Source organism: Trichoderma atroviride, chromosome 1 (genome assembly GCF_020647795.1).
Source record: "Trichoderma atroviride chromosome 1, complete sequence".
Taxonomy (NCBI): Eukaryota; Fungi; Ascomycota; class Sordariomycetes; order Hypocreales; family Hypocreaceae; genus Trichoderma; species Trichoderma atroviride.
Genome location: NC_089400.1, coordinates 5,924,463 through 5,939,637, shown reverse-complemented (window position 1 = coordinate 5,939,637; position 15,175 = coordinate 5,924,463). Strand labels below are relative to the sequence as shown.

The window sequence follows — 15,175 nt, the reverse complement described above, 5'->3', positions numbered from 1 at the left end:
GCGCATTTCCCCAGCAGAATCTGACAGGCTTCCAAGGGGGAAGAAGAACCAAAGCTAACCCACCCTCTTGCCTTTGGCTTGTTTTTACCAACCTGCATACACGTCATACCAGGTCCTCAGAGCTCCTCAGCCTCGCCCGCTTCTTGAATCAGGACGGGCCAAGGCTGATCCTCGCAAGAGCGGCAACCGCATCTCCCTTTTGAAACCTCATAGCCCGTCGACTTTCATACCACCGCCAAACTGTCGGACTCTCAGGACGCCGGGCAGGCGGCCCGCAAATCGCCGGATCTGCATCGGCCCATTTTGCAGTCCATGCCAGACACGCGGCAGCAGAGCTTTGACGAGATTTATGGGCCGCCAGAGAACTTTCTCGAGATAGAGGTAGGCAGCGCATCAAGATGTGATGTTTTGTTTGAAATTCCAAGCGTGAGGGGGGTGTCAAGGGGGCGAAACAGAATAAGGAGAGAAACAAGACTACTGTCCAAGGCATGGCTAATACCTTCTTCTTCTTCTCCTCCGGCAAACAGGTACGGAATCCTCGAACACACGGCATGGGACGCTCCATGTACACCGACTACGAGATCCTCTGCCGCACAAACATCCCCGCCTTCAAGCTCCGCCAGAGCAGCGTCCGCAGGCGTTACTCCGACTTTGAATATTTCCGCGACATCCTCGAGCGCGAAAGTGCCCGCGTGACGATCCCGCCTCTGCCCGGCAAGGTCTTCACCAACCGCTTCAGCGACGATGTCATTGAGAACCGGCGGGCAGGGCTGGAGAAGTTTCTGAAGATTGTGGTTGGGCACCCGCTGCTGCAGACTGGGAGCAAGGTGCTGGCAGCGTTTGTTCAGGGTATGTCTATCCTATGCCTCCCCAATTTCCAAAAGCAAGCTGCTTTTTTCTGTTAAGAAGAAGAACTAACTGGATATGAAATATGGACAGACCCCAACTGGGATCGTAATGCGTGGTGAGGGAAGTTCTCTGGCTGAGATGGCTTTAATGCTTTAGGGGGGAAGAAGACCGAAGCTACCCGTTTATATATATCCCAAGCCAAAAAGGAAGGCAGTACGTCGAATTAAGCGAAGTTTCTATTGTGCTATCAGCCACTCTAGATCATGGGAAGTGATGTTTGGCAAATTGAAAACGTGGTATAGCGCTTGTAAGATGGGAGAGGCCAATGACATCTGGGACAATTCTACGTTACCCTTGCTTTTTTTCTCAGCCTGAGCTCATCTTGCCCTTTTCTTTCTTCTCGGCTCGAATTACCGGCCTTTCTTTATTTCACATTTAGTGTTATGTCAGTCTTTAGCAGGCTGCAATTTTTCTCTTCTTTAAAGTAGCAACTCGGTTGCTTATTATTGTTGCTCGAGCAAGCAGGAACAGGGACTTTTCTTGACAGAAAGTGGAAAAGCAAGGGACGTCTCATGGCCAGCAGCACTTATTGTACATGTTAACAAATTCAAACTCAAATTCAACAAAAAAAAAAAAAAAAAAAAAAAAAAAAGAAAGCATTTTCTTATGCCAAGAAGCCTCTTCCAATGTCTGTCATCTTGCTTTTATCGACATGTATTTAGTCGCTCTTGTGTTTGCAAAGAAAACAGTATCATCCAGGGTAGGACGGCCGCATGTATGCAACGCTATCTCGCGATAGGCTAACCTCAAGAAACATCACCTCGCATTATCAAGATACCGATATCCACGCCCAATCAGAGCACATCCTTCTCTCTTCAGTAAAAGATTGCCGGCCCCGAAATTCGGTCCCGGAGTATTTGTGGATTAGAGGGCTTGGCTCGAGACAGCGATTCCTCTTAGGCAGGCCACTTTGGTGTTGAGATCCACAAACGATGTCATACCTTGGCGCTATGGCTACTAAACCTTTCAGTTTTTTTTTCCCCTTGCGCGAGCAGAAGAGGGCAGGATTCGGCCAATGACAGGTGATTCTCTCCAAGTGATGAGCGGCAAAAAGGAGAAGATTATCGTGAAAAAAACTTTTCTTCTTCTTTTGTGAAGAATTCCTGGCGGTGAGTTGGCATAAGTGGCGTGAGTAAGGTGGATAGTTGATACATAATTTTTTCAAGGTTAGAGAACTGCCAAGAAATTGAGGCTCAGGAACCTGCATGTGAAGAATATTCCGGATTCAGAAATACCGAAGCCAATGACAAGAGTAGCCGTATAACAATAATCATGGCGCAAAAGTCTCGAGTTCAAGGCCTCATTTGGCAGTGACATACTCTGTAGTTGACACATGCATGGAGAAGGGGGTCAGAGGGTCTCTCTTCTCCGCCTCTCTCAACCCCATGGGCATAATCTAGACTACCACGACTTACTCTCACCTCCAGGAAAACTCAAAGCTCGCCTTTGCCAATAGCCACGTGCCGCAGAGGCTTCACAGTATAAAACACCATTCGCCAGCACAGCGCGGGACGCGTAAAAGGGAAACCCGCAGCCTCACCTATCCCTTCCAATCTCGGGATTGCAGCCCCGACTTGCATGTGCTGATCGACAGCCAAACCTCCTCCTTATGGGCAGTCGCACGAATCAACCCGGCGGGGGAAGACATTTTCTAGTATGCATATTCGGGTTCCATCGCGAATGACTCGGGTCTGAGAAACGGGCCACAAGTGCTGACCTGAGGGAACATGAAAACTGGAACCATGGACCGGTGTGCTGCCGGCCGAGAGTTGAGAGCTTGCGGGCGAGCCCAGATAGATACGTGTATATCGTAGCCGTGCCGGAGTATTTTGAAGCTATAGTAGGTACCTGTATTTGCCGCATCTAGTACCAGACCAAGGTGAAAATCGCCACAGGGACCAAGTAGTTTAAAAACCTTTTCATCGGGATCCAAGTTCATGAATGAGCAGCTAATCGGAAGCTTTTGATGCAGAGAACCTTGGCGATTGTGCATAGATGTGCATTCCGCATCCAACCGACAGCGGTCTCCATCACACCGCGGGCTGAAAACGGAAAACCACTCACTCAATAGGGCTTGATAATCTCCATCTGGGCGCAAAAAGCGTGAAACATTTTATGAAGATCGTTTATCAAAAGGGAATAAAAAAAAAAAACAGCTGCTTTTCGTTGGCCGCTGCATCTCAGACAAGCATCCCTCTGTGGCTCCAATTTCGATCGTCATGGTGACCCACACTCTCATGGGTTTCTCAGGCCTCTTCTCCTCTCGTAAATCTGGTTCAATACGACGATCAGCTCCGTCTTGTGCAAGGAAAATGATGTCATGTGGATAAGACGTTGTACACTGTATAACAAATCAAGGATCATGTCCGAACTGTGATGGAGATTTTGTCACAAGTTTGCCGCGAGCAAACGGTTTCCTGGCGGTTAACGGTATGGTAGATAGTCAAGTAGTTGTATGAGCGCTGTCTGCAACCGAGGGCCATGCGAATATTTAAATCAATGGTTGACCCCATGTTTCCTCCGGATTTCTGCTTGAATCTTTAATTCTCCCATGCCTCTTTTTTTCTCCTGCGTGCCATAAGACATACCTTGTATTTGGTTGTCTTTGAGATTATCCATCATGGCGCCTCCTAAATTTGCTGGCCTTTCAGGCCGGCCGCTCTCCCTGACCGTCTCGACTGTTGCTACCATGGCTTTCCTTCTCTTTGGATATGACCAGGGAGTCATGAGTGGTATCATCTCCTCTCCAGTGTTCAACGACTATTTCCCCGAGACAAGAGACTCAACCATGCAGGGTCTGGTAACAGCCATCTATGAGATTGGTTGTCTGATAGGTGCCATGTTTATCCTGGCCGTGGGAGACTTGCTCGGCCGCCGAAAAGCCATCATCATCGGCGGAGTCATCATGATCTTTGGAACCATTATCCAAGTCACCTGCATGCGTGGCCATGCCCAGCTTGCGCAGCTCATCATTGGCCGTATCGTCACCGGCGTTGGCAACGGCATCAACACCTCAACCGTCCCAACCTACCAGGCTGAGTGCAGTAAGACATCCAACCGTGGCCTGCTCATCTGTATCGAAGGTGGCATCATTGCCTTTGGCTCGCTCATTGCCTATTGGATCGATTATGGCGCATCATACGGACCTGACGACTTGGTCTGGCGATTCCCCATTGCCTTCCAGATTGTCTTTGCCCTCTTCTTCTGCACGGCCATGATCTGGCTCCCCGACAGCCCCAGATGGCTCCTCACGCACGAGCGTTATGAGGAGGCGGAAGTCACCATTGCTGCCCTCCGTGGATATGAAGTCGACAGCGAAGAGACCAAGATGGAGCGAGACATTATCCTCGACTCCATCAGAGCCTCGGGCTTCGCCGGCCAGAAGAGCACTCCCATCAAGGCCCTCTTCACCAACGGCAAGACGCAGCACTTCCGACGCATGTTGCTCGGCGCCTCATCTCAGTTTATGCAGCAGGTTGGTGGCTGCAATGCCGTCATTTACTACTTCCCCATTCTGTTCCAAAACTCCATCGGCGAGACTCACAACATGGCCATGCTGCTCGGCGGTATCAACATGATTGTCTACTCCGCCTTTGCCACCGTCTCATGGTTCATCATTGAGCGAGTCGGCCGTCGAAAGCTGTTCCTTTACGGCACCGTTGGCCAGATGCTTTCCATGATATTGACGTTTGCGTGTCTGATTCCGGGCAATCCCTCTGCCGCCAAAGGAGCAGCCGTTGGTCTCTTCACCTACATTGCGTCCTTTGGAGCCACCTGGCTGCCGCTCCCATGGCTCTACCCTGCCGAGATCAGCCCCATCAAGACCCGTGCAAAGGCAAACGCTGTTTCGACATGCACAAACTGGCTCTTCAACTTTTTCATTGTCATGATCACTCCTATTATGATTTCCAACATTGGCTGGGGAACCTACCTGTTCTTTGCCATTGTCAACGCCTGCTTCTTCCCCATCCTGTATTTCTTCTACCCAGAGGTATGTAGCTCTCCAGTCTGCCAGAAATGCCATTGCAATCTCGCTAACAGTCAAAAATCACAGACGGCGAACCGATCGCTGGAAGAGATTGACATCATCTTTGCCAAGGGCCACTCTGAGAACATTTCATATGTCAAGGCCGCCAATGAGCTGCCTTTCCTGTCTCATGACGAGGTCGAGGAATACGCTCTTCGATACGGCCTGGTCACCAGCGCAAGCCAAGGTGCTGCAGGCAGGGAGGAGGACAAGTCGAGTGAGAGGGGGAGCTCCAGCGAAAAGGGAAGCTCGAACGAGAAGGAAATCGGCACAGGAACCGAGTCCGAGAAATGATTTATGAGATACCAAAGGAAGGACAAGAATGAATACCCATAGAGGATAGAAGCTAGAAGGTGGAATGCCAAATCATCTTGGCCCATCTTGGTAAAATAGAGAATCGGCTACTGGAACATGCACCAGGCCGTGAAGCAAATTATCCTTGCAACGTGCTGGAATCTGTTGAAGTGTAAACGCAACGAATTTAGTCAAGTGGTGAGATGATGGAAAAGTCAGACTGGGAGATGGCCAACGTCTGCTGCAGTCAGTTGGTTAGCGCACCTCGAAGCTTACACCACTATAAACAGTTGGCTACTCGTGTTTCATGGAGCCGACTGCCTGTGTCAGCCAAAGACGAATTACTTTTGGAGAGGAATGGTAATCCAGTCATTTCCATGAAAGATACTCGCTCAACAAAAATCATCTTCATCGTAAATAGGCTCACCAATAGAACAGCTGAACATATATATATATATATATATTATATATATATATAAAGAGGAAATTGAACCCTGCTGGAATGACCTATAATCAAAATCCAAAGTCCTAACAAGATGGAAAACAATACAACATTTACAAAAAAACACAAAAAACAGGTTCTGGAGGGAGTCGAACCCTCGCTGCTGGAATGACTTATCATCAAAATCCAAAGTCCTAACAACAATATAGCAAATAAAACCGCTATTAATACAATATTTACAAAATATAATAAAAAAACCAAAAAACAGGTTCTAGAGGGAGTTAAACCCTTGCTGCTGGAATGACTTATTATTAAAATCCAAAGTTCTAACAGCAACATGGCAAACAACACTGCTAATAATAAAACAAATAACAAAAAATATAAAAAACAGGTTCTGGAGGGAGTCGAACCCTCGCTGCTGGAATGACTTATCATCAAAATCCAAAGTCCTAACCGTTAGACCACAGAACCGCCCCACTTTTAATTATTCGCTTAATGCTGTAAATGCAAATATAAAGGTGGAAGCTGAGTCTTGTCACAGGATCTGACTCCAAGACATCACTTTGTACTTCAACGCATCTTGACTAAATTATATTGCTTTACGTCAGTGAACTGGATTTTATTAAAGTTTTCATCAAATTAGACCACAGAACCGCCCCATTTTTAATTATCTGCTAATGGCTGTAGATGCAAAGATGAAGGTGGAAGCTGCGTCGAGTGGCAGCATCTCGGGATCTGACGATCAGTCTGCGATAAGAGACTCCGAGATGTTACTTGGGGCACGCCAGTTAATTAGATTATATAGTAATGGTGCTAGCGGAATATGTTATATCAAGAGTAAGTCAAACATGTAGCCTTAAATTTGTAAAGCTTGGTTTTGCCTTAGACCACAAGCCCTTCAAGGGCACGCTTGTCGAAAGCATATACACTTAATAGTAATGCTAGCTGGGCGCTGTTCAACACTTCATTTATTGCCAGACAACCGCATCTTTCTTTACTTGAAAGCATCTTTCTTGAACGAATGCCGCTTTTCATCGGCAAACTTACTTTATTCTAGCTACATACCAATATATCATCCATTCAATACCAATCTCTCTTCTCCATCCACCCCAGATCATCCCAAACACCAAAACCCGCCAAGATATAATAATCATAATAGTACACAGTTGGGACTCATAATTCAAACAAACACCAAAATAAGCAATAATCAACGCCAGTCAAACCCCCATTACACAAACTCCATCCGCAATCCCGGATTCTCACGATGAAGCACCGACTCCACCACGTTTGACAGCAACGTCACGAAATTGGGCACATCAGCGGCCTCTGTCTTGGTCGCATGCGCGGCCAGTCGGTGCTTGGCCATGTTCTCAGACGCACAACGTTGTGAGCAGAACAGCGTCAGGCGTCCCGAGTTTACGCACTGCTTGCACACAAACACCTCCAGCGCATATGCATCGTCCATGATGACATCTTCCTCTTTGGGGCTGCTGCGCTTCTGGATACAGCTGTCTCCGCCGTCACATTTGTGTGCTTCGTCGACATGTTTGCCCTAGAGAATCAAAAGAGTTAGTTGCAAATTGCAAGCAAACGCAACATGACAGGACCAGCCTGTTGATACATCCGAAAAATCACAAGGAATACATACGTGTCCAGCATCAAAGCACTCTTCTGAGCAGTAGACTGTGAGCTTCTGGCTGCTGCCCATCTGTGTGATTGTCTGGCATACAGTGCAGGAAAAGACATCGTTTGCAGCCACGACTTTGCCGCACGTCGAACAGGGGGGTAAATCGTAGAGCTCATCGCCGGCCACCTGGTCCTGGGCTGTTTGAGCCTGGCTCTTAGCCTGCTGCTTCTTGTTCAGCTCATCGGCCATCCTGGCCCTCCGCAGGTCGTCGAGCCGTGCCTGGAAGAACTCTCGCTGGGGCCGCATCGTCTTGTCCTCCTGCGCATCCTTGACCATCTTGCCGAATATTTCTTCAATGCCCATGTCCTCGTTGGAGGAAAACTCGTCCAGATACGGCCTCGAGTCGTGGACTGGCTCGCCCGTCTCTCGGTCTATGAAGAATTCCTCGACATAGAGCTTCCGCAGGGCAGCTGCATTTCCCTCGGCAGCTTCAACGCTGGCCACAAACGAATCGACCCGTTCGGCCCAGTCGGGCGGCTTGCCAATCCCCCGCCAAATCATGCTCACCACCTCGTCGCGTGATCGGTCCGGGTCGTCCAGCATGCCTCTCAGCTCGTCCTGGATGTAGGGGTCGTCGCAGACAACGAGAAACTCGGGGTGCTTCCGCAGTATCCATCGATACCAGGCCTCCTTCTCCGACTCTATCCGCGCCTCAATCCTCTTGAGGCCAATCTTGCGGTCCTTCGCGTCTGCAAAGAGTTCTTCCAGCTCCTGGTGAAACGCTTTCCTATACGTGAACCATTCGCGATCCTGACTCCCGCTGTACCTCTGGCGCATCCTCTCTAGCACCCGGATGTAGCATCCCGTGCAGTCTGAAACGTGTTTCTTGCCACATCCACTGGCGCACGAGGGCCTAAACTCCTCGATTTGTTCCGAACAGAGCCGCCTCTGTTTCCTGGCCGCGATGAGCTCCGTCCAGTGTTCCGGAGCGGTTGCTGGCTGAGCCATGGCTGTGATTCCTGGCTCGCACAGATGCAGAGGAGAATTCCTGCTCCTCTAATTATATCTAAGAACCGTTAAGAAGAAATATATATATAAAGAATAAAAAAACAAGCCCCGAAGAAATGAAAGATGTGTCTTGAAGATGCCGTTTATCTCTCCCCGTTGACGCGCCGAGATTCCCTCTCAGTACCTAACTGAGAATCAAGCGCAAAAGCATCGACTGAGTAAGCTGAAAAAGAGAAACACAGCTAACCCAGTTCAAGAGACCCCAGCGAAACCTCAAAGACCCAAGCCGTCCAGCGTTGAAAGAAGGAAAAGAAGGGGTATAAAAACACGTCGATGCGCCGGGAAAAGAATGGGAAAGTCGGTTTGGTATAGAGATGGATTTTTCGTTACTCTGCAAAGGTACCTTGGTAGGTCGCAGGTACCTGCACAACAACATTGAGTGCGTCAACACGCCTTCGCTGACCTCATCTTGCAGGAAAATACAGTCCGCCGATGTTTTGCCGAACTCCAAGCGGAGATGATCCGGCGTAATCTCGTCTAAACTCAGCTGCGGCTGACTGTACCAACACGCCTCGTCAAGTAAGCCTTGATACTTGCGACGCCAATTTTCGCTTCATCATTGTCTCCAAGCCCCCAAATCAGTGTTTGATATTCAATTCATATCAGATTCTCTAATAAACTCATCTAGCACTTACAATGGTAAGAAACCAGATTCACAACCGTATCCGCGGAACCCTCAACCGCGTGCACAACTCGTGCTAATTCTCTCTTCAATACCAGGCCGACAAGCTTCGCAACCAGCAAGAGCTCGAACGCCTCCAGGCCAAATATGTCGGAACCGGCCATCCAGACACCTCCAGCTGGGAGTGGCGGACAAACATCCAGCGAGACACGTACGCCTCGATTGTCGGCCACCGACCTCTTCTCTCCTACATCTCGCTGGCAGAAAACGAGCCTCTGACCAAGACGCGGGCTCAGCTGATACGGGTGTGTAGTTGCTGCGCCAATCTGCAGTTGGAAAATTTGTTAATTGCTAATATTTGATGTTTGACGGACAGAAAATGGTTCAGCCAAGCGGACCTCCACCGCCGCGAGAAGATTAATTTCCAACCAACGACTCCTAAATCACCGACCATCATTGAAGATGCAGCCAACAATGGCAAGATTTTGAGTCTATTCTAAAGATGTATGTATACATATGCATCTTGTGTATGATTCGCGGATGAGAATGGCGTTATAGAACGACAGATTCGCACGACAAGATACCCCCTTTCATAATTAAGCAGCAACTATAGTATCCCAGGTAGGGTTAATAGAAGACATTGGCATGAAACATGAGAACAGAAAAAAGAAGCAGCAGAAAAAGTCGATGGAAACAAACAACAGAAGACGGGTATTATATGGGTTCTAAGAATCATCACAAGCACCAATGCGGTGCCACCATCATGGCGTATCCTATGCGCCGTTCGTCATGCTCCATCCCACATCGTTGCCATCCTCCCCTTCGCCATCTCCGACCTGTCTGCTCTTCAGACCCAGGCTCGACCGCAGTTTCTTGTCAAAGGCCGCGTCTTCGGGATGGCCATACACCTCGCGCACCAACCCCATGACTCCGTCCAGGCCGATTTCTTCCTTTGCTCGAGGCCCGACATGCCAGGTGATGGTCTGGTCGCCCTCGTAACCGACTGGCGGCCGGTCCACCCTCTTGATGAGGTATCCCTGTCTCTCGAGCCTCTTGAGCACCACCTCTGTCCGTTCGCTAGCCAGCATTCGGTCGGCGTTGAGGCGCATCAGGGACCGCTGCAGCTTCTGTTCGCTGAGCTCTCCTCCGTTGAGCCAAATCAGCGAGACGAGCAGCGTATAGAATCCCATGGATGTTGCTTCTTGTTCGGCACTCGGGGTTTTCGATGGTCTCAGGATCGATGCGCTTCGGTATTCTTCTGGCAGCGCGGAAGAGAGGATATAGGCACCGGAGCCAGACCTTGACTGCGTGTTTGATTTCATAGCTGTCGATTATTGCAGGATTAGCCTCAGCCCTTCTCAGGAAACAACTCAATAGATCAAACAACAGCTTCGAGTTACCTTGTCTCTTCTCATGCAGCGTCATCTTCTCTCGGACAGGCAGCTCGCGCAGCTCCATCCCCCACACGGCTCTCAGTTGGGTTTGCGCCAGCTCGAATATTCTCCTAAATGAACGACTTTGCTTTCCGAGGACTATCATGATGGCTCAGTCAGTCGACGACCTTGTCTCCCTTGTTTGCGCATCCTTACCTCGCTCCTTGATGCCATCTCTCCGTATCGACGTTCTCGAGTAGTCGCAGGCAATCGCATATCGAACCAGCTTCTTGGCCAACTGCTCGTCGACTCTCGAAGTTGCGCCGTTCATCTCCACATCCTCGTCTGACGGTTCCTCTTCTTGCTCCGTCTCCGAGCCCTCGATATGCGGACGCTGCCGAGGTCGAGCGTCTTCGTCTGATTCACCGTCGTCTTCCACCTAATCAATCACATGCGCTTGTCAAAAAGGATCAACATGGAAACGGCGAAAGGGCTGTCGACTGCGGACCCACCGGACGGCGTCTCCTCTGTGAAGGCGGCATGGTTGGACGTTCAATTGATGTCGACGGGGCCTCGGAATCTCAGATCTGGTGAAGTGAATCCGCAATGAATCAGGAATTGCGAGAGTGAACGTGGGGCTTGAGTGTAACCAACGCGCTACTGGGCAGCGCGTCTGATGAATTGCGTAGGCGGGTAAAGTGGCCGCAGCGAAAGCTTTTATCGGCTATCGATAACGGCTTATCTGCAAAATTCCATATCGCATCGCAATGTACCTGCATCGTATCGTACCTATCGTATCGCATCGTCTCTTCTTTGTCGACTCTGTGAGCTCTTCCAAAGACATTCCGCCGCATCGCATTTCATGTAGCCTCTTTTTCCCCGCTGCAACTCGCATCTGGTTTGCCGCATCAATGCTTTCCCGAGCGGCAAACGCTCCGCGCGTCTATTGGGCCAACCGACTGGCCTCGTCTATCTTGCGTGAGAGAACAACGCTAAGCCATTTCTACGGCCGTGAAGATTGGCTGCAGCAGCGATGCTACAGCTCCGATCCCATCATCCACAGCAAAGAAAGCGTGGAGGCGCTGATATCGGGGCGAATAAGCACGACAGAATTCAACAAATCGCTTCAAAAGGCATCCAAGAAGCCGTCTCGAAGAGGGCCCTCTCGCCGCGGCAAGGGCGCAAGCAACAGACGCCGTAACAGGGACGAAGAGATACCCGACTGGGGGCTTGCGGCAGCTCCAAACGATGCGGTTGTCAAAATAGAAGAAAAAGCACAAGTTGTGCAAGAGTTGAAGGGAAAAGAGGCTGCAGAAAAGGTCCCAGAGGCTCAACAAGAAGCTCATGAAGAAGAAGAACCTCGAGATGCGCTTGCAAAGGCGCTTGCTGAGGAGGCGGATCGGTTGGAGCGAGCTGGAGCTGGAGCTGGAACAGAAGCTGAAGCACAATATGAATCAATTGCTTCAGATTTTATTCCCCTTTCCGAATTTGGCCAATTCAAACCAGAAGAAGGAGGGATCAAGCCCAAACCAGGTTTCCAAGACGAACGCATCCAGTCCAGGAGCGTCTCCGTTGCGGCTCTTGGGGAGCAGATTGAGGCAATCATGTTGAAGAACCCCAACGAAATGAAGAGACCAAAGAGGCCTGCGCGGAGGATCCAGGACAAGGCACCGGAAGCCAAAGTAAAGCTCGATGCCGAACGAGATCTCATGATGGAGGAAGTCGAGGAGAACAACGAAGAGGCACTGGAAGCTGCGCTGAAGCACATTGGCGACCTGCGGCCTGCCGATCGGACAATTCTTCCCTCCAAAGATTTTGATGCTCTGGCGAATGCCCTGTTGGATGGCTTCAAGTCCAGTCAACTCACCAGATACTATAACCGGGAACGCCTGACAGCACACAACCAAAGCTTGCAGAAGCCGCCTTCGTATTCTTGGGTTGATGACCAAAGCCGCTGGGAGCCCGCCAAACCCGACCACTGGGGGCCTCTTAGGCCTAAGCAGCGCCAGGTGATTCTGATTATGCAAACCATCTGGAATCTCGAGGTCAAGGAGCAAGTCGAGGGCCTCGGCAGGACTCTTGTCTGGCTGGAGCCTCGCATCTTCCAGCTGCTCGCTTGTAAGTCATATATATGAAAGGCTAATTCTCTATACCACGTTAGACCGGACTTGCTTACACTCCCCCGTCCTTTTAGCTCCCAATAGCTCCATCCTAGAGCAGGTCTCGAAAGACTACTTGTACGAATCCAACAAGGAGAAGATTACTGCAAGCTTCGATGACTGCCGGATCAACATTTATGCCCAAAAATCGACTGTCCCCGTCATTCTCTCCCATCTTGATGAGACTGTCAAATCGATTCGTCACCAGAAGGTTTCCTCTACTCACATCGAAGAAAATGACCTGGACGAGCAGCTACTCAAAGAGCTGGAACAAATTACAAAGACATGTATCAAGTACAACAAGGGCGATAAAGTATGCTTTGAATTGCCGCCCTCATCCCTCTTTTTGCAGAGCTAATGATACAAAATAGGAGCTTGAAATCTCATGGCTTGAAAGTCAAACCCCATCTTCATTGCCCGAAAGCACCAAGAACATAGAAACCCCGGCTGATATCGCTCTGCGGCTACTACTGGAGCAGCCGAGCAAAGACGACCAAAACAGCGTGCATATTATAACGCCATCAGAAGTTGACAAGGCCAGGGATGGATCTTTCATTAGCCACCACAGAGAACGCAGGAGTATGCGCTGGAAGGATAAGCTGAAGCCGTGGTCTAGATATGTCCACCCCGTCGGTCAAATCACCACCGCAACAGACAATGTCTTGGAACACTTACTTGAGGCAGTCTCTTTACCCGCTTCGTCAAATTCCAAAGCCAAGAAAGAAGCTGAATCGGTAGTTACGACGGCATCCTTTGGACATGTCCTTCATGGCAAGGGTTCCCGCACGGTTGCTACCATGGCCAAACACCGCCGACTTCTCTCTCCAGTCCTCCCTCACCCTGCATCGTTTACCACCATTATGGGCGAAGATAAACCTCTGACACAGCGCACAACCATCACCCTCAATTTCTCTCCCGACCCCCAGCATCATTCCAATGACACAAACTCAACGCTCCCCAGCGTCCAGCTGCAGCTACCTGTTGATCCCGTCACCGACATTGCCGACTCTTCCCTCCCTTCTGGTTCGACTCTCTTTGGCGTTGCCGCACATTCCGTCAGCGACATCCTACTGCCCAGCGAAAGCGTAGACATTCGCCTGACGCAGCAGCGTCTCCTGCCGCTCGACGCGAGCCAAGAATCCATCAAAGAATTCCTATCTCACTGCGAGTTCGACCTCCCAAAAGGCATACTGAGAACACCCAGCAAAATCACATTTTCAATCCCCAAAGCATGGGCCGCCGACCCAAAGGCAAAACGCAAGCTTTCCAAAACGGCCACCGTCAACGCCCCGTACATTTTTATGGGACTGGAGACGCACCAAATCGCCGAGATTGAGTTCCATGGCCACACTCTACGCTACGATGGCATCGATGCGGGTCGCCACGGTGGCCAGAGACAGGAGCTGTCTCTTCAAGCCGGTCCTCCTGTACGAGGAAGCGACGGAGAGCAAGACAAGACCCCTTTCGAGCTGAACGAAAAAGAAGCATCTGCATTCATATCTTTAGCCGGAGAGATAGCCACAGGGAAGTATTTCTCGTGGCACAACGGCTTTGAGTTGGTGAGAGAGCTTTCAGACGAGACACTTGGCTTTGATGAGCTGGAGGTGCTTGATGACGAAGTAATCGATTAACAGCCGTCGTCATTAGAGGCTGAATATCCTGGGGATGCCCAGAGCTCAGAATCTGAGCTTTTGTCACCGCCTGAGCAGGATAAAAGCTCCTCTACGATGACTGATCCAACATCTGAAGGTGCATCTTCCGCCTTCCAGAGCAGCACTACCAGTGAATCGACGGATACCTCTGAAGCTCTCAACAACCCTACCGATACCAAAGACTCATAAACTCCCATGAGCACAGAAATTTCCCCATGATATTTAGCAACATATCTCATTATAACAATTGTTCATTTATTGTTCCTTGTAGGTTGAAAGCGGGAGGCATTTGGATGCGCCAAACGAGAAAAAAAGAAGGGCATATAAGGATGGCGCGGCCATTGGCGTTTTGGATGAAGCAGCGATTCCCCTCTTACGATGTACTTGTACACATATATACACTATATACACATGCATGCTGCAGATGATGAAATTTGAAGGCTTTTCAAGGATTTTGTACGAGTAGGATGACCATAGAATATCTCATGAGTAATCTGCATTGTTGCCACGTACGGACGGCCACCATTTTACTTGTGCTCTCTTCCAACTTTTTCCTCAGCCTCGTCATCAAAAGTGTCAGCCGCGCGGGGCTTACAGCGTATTCAGCGGGTATAGTCACCTATCAGTAGCGCTAACAGCGCTGAGATCGCTGAGACTACAGGGGAGCCATGGATTTCCAGGGAGCAGCACAGGAACAAACGAGGAGCGGCTACAGGGGCGCTACAGCGTAGGTCTACGTAGAGGTCGGTGCATCACGACAAATTTCAGAGCATCACAGACAATCAAGAGTGCACAAGTAATTTGGTGGTCGAAGTCAGTCAATTGAACTTCTATCTAAATTTTTTTTCCCTTTGTTTTGCATTCCCGGAGAAGTTTTGATGGAACCCATATTCCCAGCCTCTCAATTAACGTGCCTCGATTCATAGTCGAGAACTCATATGCATAGCAACATTGATCGTTTCGTCGTAGAAGTGAGCGCGTGGTGCCCCGCTGGGAGAAACC

At 49.7% G+C, this 15,175-nt stretch overlaps 6 protein-coding genes and 1 non-coding gene across 7 annotated transcripts; 4 read left to right on the top strand and 3 right to left on the bottom strand.

Annotated features, from left to right (window-relative positions):
* Positions 1-312: 312 nt before the first annotated feature.
* Positions 313-968, top strand: TrAtP1_002138 (uncharacterized protein; the record flags this gene model as incomplete). The annotated part of the gene is made up of 3 exons (XM_014085576.2): positions 313-381; positions 528-849; positions 940-968. 3 exons carry the CDS (start codon positions 313-315, stop codon positions 966-968), a joined length of 420 nt encoding a protein of 139 aa, XP_013941051.1.
* Positions 969-2,833: 1,865 nt separating this feature from the next.
* Positions 2,834-5,874, top strand: TrAtP1_002137 (uncharacterized protein). Its single transcript, XM_014085577.2, has 2 exons — positions 2,834-4,900; positions 4,964-5,874. Exons 1-2 carry the CDS (start codon positions 3,530-3,532, stop codon positions 5,228-5,230), a joined length of 1,638 nt encoding a protein of 545 aa, XP_013941052.1. The 5' UTR covers positions 2,834-3,529; the 3' UTR covers positions 5,231-5,874.
* A 187-nt stretch (positions 5,875-6,061) lies between these two features.
* On the bottom strand, positions 6,062-6,143 carry TrAtP1_002136. The gene has a single exon. It is a non-coding gene; the product is annotated as a tRNA-Gln (tRNA).
* Positions 6,144-6,687: 544 nt separating this feature from the next.
* TrAtP1_002135 (uncharacterized protein) lies at positions 6,688-8,717 on the bottom strand. The gene is made up of 2 exons (XM_014085578.2): positions 7,321-8,717; positions 6,688-7,224 (listed from the first exon to the last, which is right to left on the bottom strand). The coding sequence occupies exons 1-2, from the start codon at positions 8,305-8,307 to the stop codon at positions 6,901-6,903; spliced, it is 1,311 nt and encodes a 436-aa protein (XP_013941053.1). The 5' UTR covers positions 8,308-8,717; the 3' UTR covers positions 6,688-6,900.
* A 286-nt stretch (positions 8,718-9,003) lies between these two features.
* TrAtP1_002134 (uncharacterized protein) lies at positions 9,004-9,410 on the top strand (the record flags this gene model as incomplete). The annotated part of the gene is made up of 3 exons (XM_014085580.1): positions 9,004-9,006; positions 9,088-9,294; positions 9,366-9,410. The coding sequence occupies 3 exons, from the start codon at positions 9,004-9,006 to the stop codon at positions 9,408-9,410; spliced, it is 255 nt and encodes an 84-aa protein (XP_013941055.1).
* A 352-nt stretch (positions 9,411-9,762) lies between these two features.
* On the bottom strand, positions 9,763-10,904 carry TrAtP1_002133 (uncharacterized protein; the record flags this gene model as incomplete). Its single annotated transcript, XM_014085579.2, has 4 exons — positions 9,763-10,313; positions 10,390-10,521; positions 10,579-10,801; positions 10,875-10,904. The coding sequence occupies 4 exons, from the start codon at positions 10,902-10,904 to the stop codon at positions 9,763-9,765; spliced, it is 936 nt and encodes a 311-aa protein (XP_013941054.2).
* A 268-nt stretch (positions 10,905-11,172) lies between these two features.
* Positions 11,173-14,962, top strand: TrAtP1_002132 (uncharacterized protein). Its single transcript, XM_014085581.2, has 3 exons — positions 11,173-12,480; positions 12,557-12,834; positions 12,893-14,962. The coding sequence occupies exons 1-3, from the start codon at positions 11,274-11,276 to the stop codon at positions 14,150-14,152; spliced, it is 2,745 nt and encodes a 914-aa protein (XP_013941056.2). The 5' UTR covers positions 11,173-11,273; the 3' UTR covers positions 14,153-14,962.
* Positions 14,963-15,175: the final 213 nt, after the last annotated feature.

What these genes read in the sequence shown, in the direction of transcription:
- TrAtP1_002132 (XM_014085581.2), top strand. Translation starts at nt 11,274, where the DNA reads ATGCTTTCCCGAGCGGCAAACGCTCCGCGCGTCTATTGGGCCAACCGA. An exon ending in CATCTTCCAGCTGCTCGCTT is followed by an intron (nt 12,481 to 12,556) that starts GTAAGTCATATA and finishes CCGTCCTTTTAG; the next exon opens with CTCCCAATAGCTCCATCCTA. An exon ending in AGTACAACAAGGGCGATAAA is followed by an intron (nt 12,835 to 12,892) that starts GTATGCTTTGAA and finishes GATACAAAATAG; the next exon opens with GAGCTTGAAATCTCATGGCT.
- TrAtP1_002137 (XM_014085577.2), top strand. Translation starts at nt 3,530, where the DNA reads ATGGCGCCTCCTAAATTTGCTGGCCTTTCAGGCCGGCCGCTCTCCCTG. An exon ending in TGTATTTCTTCTACCCAGAG is followed by an intron (nt 4,901 to 4,963) that starts GTATGTAGCTCT and finishes CAAAAATCACAG; the next exon opens with ACGGCGAACCGATCGCTGGA.
- TrAtP1_002135 (XM_014085578.2), bottom strand. Translation starts at nt 8,307, where the DNA reads ATGGCTCAGCCAGCAACCGCTCCGGAACACTGGACGGAGCTCATCGCG. An exon ending in AGTGCTTTGATGCTGGACAC is followed by an intron (nt 7,225 to 7,320) that starts GTATGTATTCCT and finishes TTGATTCTCTAG; the next exon opens with GGCAAACATGTCGACGAAGC.